The sequence below is a fragment of the Papilio polytes genome, unplaced genomic scaffold, assembly GCF_000836215.1.
Source record: "Papilio polytes unplaced genomic scaffold, Ppol_1.0 DF824035.1, whole genome shotgun sequence".
NCBI classification, from domain to species: Eukaryota; Metazoa; Arthropoda; class Insecta; order Lepidoptera; family Papilionidae; genus Papilio; species Papilio polytes.
The window spans coordinates 224,334-230,908 of record NW_013525169.1 but is presented as its reverse complement, the minus strand read 5'-3'; the positions used below and the strand labels follow the sequence as shown (position 1 = coordinate 230,908).

The 6,575-nt window shown below is 34.2% G+C and overlaps 2 protein-coding genes across 3 annotated transcripts in view; one reads left to right on the top strand and one right to left on the bottom strand.

Annotated features, from left to right (window-relative positions):
* Positions 1 to 2,586, bottom strand: part of LOC106100891 (speckle targeted PIP5K1A-regulated poly(A) polymerase-like) — an 8,111-nt gene extending 5,525 nt beyond the window's left edge. The window contains exons 1-6 of one of the 2 annotated variants that reach the window (XR_001225469.1): positions 2,453 to 2,586; positions 2,300 to 2,380; positions 1,997 to 2,207; positions 1,186 to 1,483; positions 841 to 917; positions 672 to 763 (exon numbers count right to left, since the gene is read on the bottom strand). Coding sequence is in view for 1 of the 2 variants with exons in the window: in XM_013279957.1 (XP_013135411.1) it covers positions 1 to 180; positions 262 to 417; positions 518 to 763; positions 841 to 898 (640 nt within the window). In the remaining variant the exon portion in view is untranslated. Of the gene's footprint in view, positions 181 to 261; positions 418 to 517; positions 764 to 840; positions 918 to 1,185; positions 1,484 to 1,996; positions 2,208 to 2,299; positions 2,381 to 2,452 lie in introns of those variants that run through there. The other variant, XM_013279957.1, reaches the window with a different exon arrangement.
* A 405-nt stretch (positions 2,587 to 2,991) lies between these two features.
* The window catches only part of LOC106100861 (V-type proton ATPase catalytic subunit A-like), a 7,139-nt gene continuing 3,555 nt past the window's right edge, over positions 2,992 to 6,575 (top strand). Inside the window, exons 1-6 of the mRNA XM_013279925.1 lie at positions 2,992 to 3,098; positions 4,684 to 4,789; positions 5,112 to 5,224; positions 5,488 to 5,715; positions 5,792 to 5,929; positions 6,492 to 6,570. Coding sequence (XP_013135379.1) covers positions 4,705 to 4,789; positions 5,112 to 5,224; positions 5,488 to 5,715; positions 5,792 to 5,929; positions 6,492 to 6,570 — 643 coding nt within the window. The 5' untranslated portion in view covers positions 2,992 to 3,098; positions 4,684 to 4,704. The remainder of the gene's footprint in view (positions 3,099 to 4,683; positions 4,790 to 5,111; positions 5,225 to 5,487; positions 5,716 to 5,791; positions 5,930 to 6,491; positions 6,571 to 6,575) is intronic.

Below are 6,575 nucleotides of genomic sequence, written 5' to 3'. Positions count from 1 at the left end.
GCGGGATGGGCACGATGTCGGAGAACAGCTGCTTGTTCGCCAGAAGCACCCTCCGGGCCTTCATGATGTAGTTGTTGTTGGCGTGCTGCAGCTTCTGGGGGATGCTTATGAAGCAGTCGGCGTCGCTGCACTTGACGCCGAGGCCCGTGGTTATGGAGCCGAAGGGGATCGCTTTGCAGCCTGTAAACATACATTCAAAGTTAAAAGTCTGATTTCTATCTTAGCAGCCACTTTGTGTCTCAGCAATTGTAGTATATGTACCGGGCCAGGCGACCTGTAGAACCCGTTCCAGGTCTGAGTAGAGCTCAGATATTTGCTTAACCTCTTCTTGTGTGAGCCGAATAGCCATCATAATGTTTTCCAATTGTTCATCAAATTCCCCTGACAATAATATTTCGTGTGGACTCAATATTTTCCCTGAAAAAAATGACATTTTTAAATTATTTTTAAAAATGACAACACTTTTCAAACTATAAAATTAACGAAAACACTTATAACATAATTATAATATTCTTACTTCCTTTATCAATTTGCGGTTTTTCTTTTTTTTGTGTATTGGCAATTGGTTTGGTGTAGTAAGGTCTCACATAAATCAATTCTCCATACACAGCCACTTTCTTGGAATGTTTGATGGCAGCTTTAGCCCCTTCAACTTTATTAAATTCTAGTGTGGCGTAGCGTTTGGTTATTTTATCGACTTTTACTTCACCATATTCTGAAAATACCCTCTCCAAGTCCTGTGGCTGAGTGTACATAGGAAATCCTGAAAAAATATTACGTTTTTTTTTTATTTTCACAATACAACAATTGCTGTTTATTAAAGGCTATATTTAAAAATACCTGTAACATGAACTTTGTTGGGCACAATAGATGATTCTGCATTTTGGTTGTCTTCCATTGTTACATCAATTGCATGCCTATAAAAAACAAAATTATAAAACTTTCAGTCATTATGTTGGGCTTTTTAATGTTATAATACTATAATAAAATCAGATATCATAAAAATTAAAAATAATATTTGTAAGTTGCCTATATATTCTACCTGGCTATATTTTACATCTGTACAAAATTTCTTTTAGAACCATTAAATCGTTTTGGATGGTAAGAAACATCAATTCATTAAACATTCGCATTTATAATGGTATGGAAAACATGTTCTTTATTTTAATAATTTTATTTCATTACCTGTTTTAACATCAGTAACATTAATAAAATATTCGGGAGTCAGATAACCAGCTTCATTGCCTGTCGTCAGAATAACCCCATTCACTGATTCATAAAACTTAATTCCATCAGCCAGAGCCTTTACTAAGTTAATAAATATGTATATTTGTGCGTTGTTTCTTATACCACTGATCACATTTGTGTCTAATGTGCCTTTTGACAAATGAATATGACGTCTTCTCATACGACTGAGACCTTCCAACTTTATCTTTGGCCAACAATTGTAATAGGTTCCATGGACTATGGTTTGATATTTAGCCTGAAAGAAAATAAAAGTAACATCATGGTGCCCATGTTGGCCAATGGCTTAATTTATTAATATATCTCTTAATACATTATCACCATATATCTTTATCTGCTTATTTACTATGTAACATTTTTTAATTATTATAATTTTAATTGTATCCATGGAAAAGTTTTCTGTTTACTTATAATAACAAAGATCTGGCCATCATAGGGTCTTACTTTATTACAAGAGTTCAATAGACTTGAGTTTTTAAATGAAGAAAAAGCAATAACATTGCAATTATTAGTGCAATAATTCAACTATGGTAGATGCCAGCAAAATCAACTATTGAATGGGACAGCTTGCCCTGTGCAACAAACATCAGTTGGAAGCAATTCCACATACAGGAGATGAGTGTGCATGCTGGAGACATAATTTATGTGGATAGCCAGTGCTTGCTTCATTTTTCAGCTAACAAGGTAGCCGCTTCATTTGCCACTTTATGATATAAAAAATTTCAAAAGGCAACAATTTCTTAACACTTACTTCTAAAATAGGTATAAGGTCGGAATCATCAATTTCTATAGAATGCCCTTGATTTGCCTTGATTTCTAGAATATTAGTGAGAGAATTCCATCTCAATTTAAACCTCTGTTTGTCATTATTGTTGACTACTCTCTCAACATCACTCTTATCATACTGTCCCTTAAAATTTTTATGTTGTAGTACTATATCCACAGCTAAGTATCCATCAGTGCTAAAACAATATTTGATGTTCAATACATTTAAGTAAACAATTTCACATCGAAGCCTAACTTTAAGAATAATTATCCTCATTATAAAACCCACCTTAACGGAAGTCCTTCCTTATAAGCGCCGTGCCGCAATAACCAACTTAAACGCTTGCTCAGCTGTATATCTTTCTTATTCCTGTAAATACGCCGTCTATGAAAACGTGTTTACAGAAATTGTGGAGTATGCAATATGCATAAGTGTCCGTACATTTGTGATAGCTTATAATAAACAGTTGAGTATAATTAGCTGATCAAACAATATTTATATACTATAAATAAATTATGAAATACGAATAGAGCATCGGAGCGTGGTATTAAATATAACAGAAATTCCCTAGTCCAAAATAATAAAACAAAGAAACAAACCTTACAAAAACACTTTTATGACAGATAAACAGATATTATAATTTAAGACAAAGAGTATACAGAGATTAGCTAGCTAGGTAAGAATCATAGACAAACATTTTAAAATAGTAAATCATCTAATGGTGACTTGAATCCATTGATAGAGTTTTACGCTTTATCATTTTCATAAACTTTATAATTTTACAAACCCATAGAGAGCTTTCGTTGCATTACTATTTGTGCTCTTGATACTAATTTTTTACTGTAATACAGCGATGTACTTCAAATCAAGTATGCTTCTTGAGATAAAACCATTTGTTTTAATCAAATTCGCTTATATTTTATCTACAGTTTAACAAAATCAATAGAATCTCATTTGTATTGATTAAATCTCACCATAAATAAGAAATCATAGACAAAAAGTCAGCTGACTTAACTTTTATCATTGGTCTTGTGATAAGTTGAGAACTCCGCCATTCTCGGATCATCTTTTCAATCTTTACCGTCCCGTGAGTCCAAAATTTCTATTTTATTTTGTAATTTAACTCGTATACTTGTATATTATTTGTGATTGTGGTACTAGATGTAAGTAATTATGTTTCCTGCTTAATAGGGTTGTAGATTTTCGGTATTCCGCCATTGGAAAATCTTATTGGGTTTTTGTAATGTCACAATTTTCCATGTTTTTAGTCTCATGTTTTTAATGTTTTTCTCTATTCATATATATCACTTTTATTCTAGTCTTCTACTACGTTGGTACTAAATCAGTACAAATATGTATGTATACATTAAATCATTAATTGGGGTACACCCCTGGTCATGTGATAGATTTTTTGATAAAGTCCTGAAATCTAAATACTCTGGAAATGGTCCCCTATTTTATGTAATAAGTTATTGTGTATGTTATTCTGTTTTGTCATGTAAGTGTACATTGAAATTAGTCTTATTGGATTCTAGATATGAGGGTCATTTTTAGTTACTTTTTCAAATTATTTCATAACGAAAGTTGAATCGTTTTAAAGATAACTATCCATCTAAACTTTCGCATTTATAATGTTAGTAAAAAGTAAGAGTAGTTGGCATATTCTTAGTTTTTCTATCCATCTCACATGATAGCCAGTTACATTATTTTTTTATTCTCAAACTGTATGTTTTTCAATGCTTCCCATGATCACTTTAATACCAAAATATTTGCACAATAAGACATTTTAATTTTTAACAGACATTGCTACATATAATGACCATTTTAAAACAAAGAGTAACTTAAATTATGTAACATTCTCTGGGATCCTTTCAGTCCTGGAAATATTTCGATGTTACATAATTTCGTTTTCGTGTCTTATTATTTTTTCCAAGTTGACTAATGTAATCACAGTTCAAATAAATATAACTCTACTAGCTTTTGCCATAAACTCAAACTGCAAGGAATTAAAAAAGTAGTTCTTCCAGACTATCTTTTACATTTGTGCCTAATTTTATTATGATTTGTTAACTCATCCTGGAGATATCTTCTAACAAATATCCATCCATTTACAAATGTATTATGCTTGTTAGAAGTAAGTTATGAAACTTCAGTAATTTTAGAAAAAAATCCCATATTGATGTGACATTGATGGATTGCAGTTATCAAGTTAGATAGGAGCTAGGTCAGCTGATACAACTGTCAGTTTGTCTAGATTTGGAGCTAGTTATTTCTATAAGACCAGGGTGTTTCCTTAATTGTTACAAGTAATTTTTTGTGATAATTGAAGTTAGCTGACTTATTATTTGAAATACTTATAGAATAAAACAGTAATCTGTATTAGTATGTAGTTTTCTCTTTTTCACTACATTGATCTTGTTCTTAGCACTTTAGATTTTATTTGGCAACCATGTTTATCTTATCTTTTTAAATGTGATTTCAAATCTTTCTTCAGTTTTAAAAATTGGCAAAGAATATGTTAAAAAGACCAAATTACTGATTTAAATTAAGTTAACCTATATGATAATAAATTTTATTCAAACACAAGTAGTATAATTGAATTTTATGTAATGTTTTTGTAACTTATCCTTAATTCTGTGTCAAAGATTTATTTAATATTATTTTGTTGACAGTTAAAGAACTAGTAATTCAAAATGGCGACAAAGGGCGGTTTGAAGAAGATCGCCGATGAGGACAATGAGGAGAGATTCGGTTATGTGTTTGCCGTGTCCGGTCCCGGTAAGTAATTGATAGTTAAAATACAGTCATATTCTTATATTTAAAGGTGGCAAATCACCTAGCATGTTAAATGAAATGACCTTACGTGACCCTTAGTCATCCGTTTGCATTGCTCGCCTGTGACACACAGAAGGCATGGACATGGATGGACGGAAAGGATAGAGACTCTTAAATTATGTCTCATACCTCACTAAATTCTCTTTCCATTCCTTATAAGCAAAGTAAGAAAAACATGGAAAAGAGAGGACTCTCCTGTTATTACACATAGTCATATTGCAGTGACAATGTAAGTAAATTAACATTTTAACTTGTATCTGTGCAGTCGTAACGGCGGAGAAGATGTCCGGATCCGCTATGTACGAGCTGGTACGTGTGGGCTACAATGAACTGGTGGGCGAGATCATTCGTCTTGAAGGCGATTTAGCCACCATTCAGGTAAAAATTTAATACTTATAATTTACTAGCTTTCGTCCGCAACTCCGTCCTCGTGGAATTAAAGAAAAACAAAAGGGAGTAGTCTATGTGTTCTTCCAGACTATCTTCTATGTCTATGCCAAATTTCATCAAGATTTGTTCAGCCGTTTAGTTTACAAATTCATAACAAACATCTATCTAAACTTACGCATTTCTATTATCAGTGAGATTAGTAAGATAGTAAACATCAGTAGAGAATTTTAATATAAACTTGATCTATTTAGGTATACGAGGAAACATCAGGTGTAACAGTCGGTGATCCCGTGCTGAGAACTGGCAAGCCCTTGTCCGTGGAACTCGGACCAGGTATCCTGGGCTCCATCTTTGACGGTATCCAGCGACCCCTGAAGGACATCAACGAGCTGACACAGTCCATCTACATCCCCAAGGGTATCAACGTGCCCAGCTTGGCAAGAGAAGTCGACTGGGAGTTCAACCCTCTCGGTGTTAAGGTATGAAGAATTTTAATATAGATTTATTGTAATTGTAGTAAATGTAGGACTGGAATGATTGTTTTGTCCATGCCAGGTTGGAGCTCACATCACCGGCGGAGATCTGTACGGTATTGTGCATGAGAACACATTGGTGAAGCACAAGATGCTGGTGCCGCCCAAGGCTAAGGGTACAGTCACATACATTGCGCCAGCCGGCAACTACAAAGTCACTGTGAGTATATTAAATACATCACACTATTTTCAGACAATATAATTGTAACGCGTAATAAACTGAGTATAATTTCCCGCTAAAATGGCGCGATATTCTAAATTGAATGACATTGACAGCTGTCATAGGGATGGGACTATGTCGATGATTTAGGGTTGCGCCGATTTTCTTAACTAAGGTAGTCTTGTTTATGATTTTTTCGCAAACCAGCAATCTTAATTTGCTGAAATAGTCAAGCATTCACTGTCCATAGTCATTATTGTAGTAACGTTAATCTACGGTGCGACGCTTGTAAAGGATATGTTCTCTTATGCAGCTCCATTTATTAGTTTACTTCTCCTTTCTATTGTATTCTTATAATAAAAGGGGGGAGAGGTCTGACTCAAATTAGGCCTCCAGCACAAACACATATTAGCTGGAGTGCAGAATTTTGTCATTTGATTCAAATAGTGGTTTAGATAAATAGTAAGAATAAAGGTTCATGAACAAGCCACTGACAAAGTAGCCGTTTAACTGTGAAAGAAGGTACATGGAAGCGGGCAGTGTAGAGAGTGGTTGTGTGCAGGACGTGGTGCTGGAGACGGAGTTCGACGGCGAGAAGGCGAAGTACAGCATGCTGCAGGTGTGGCCGGTGCGCCAGCCGCGCCCC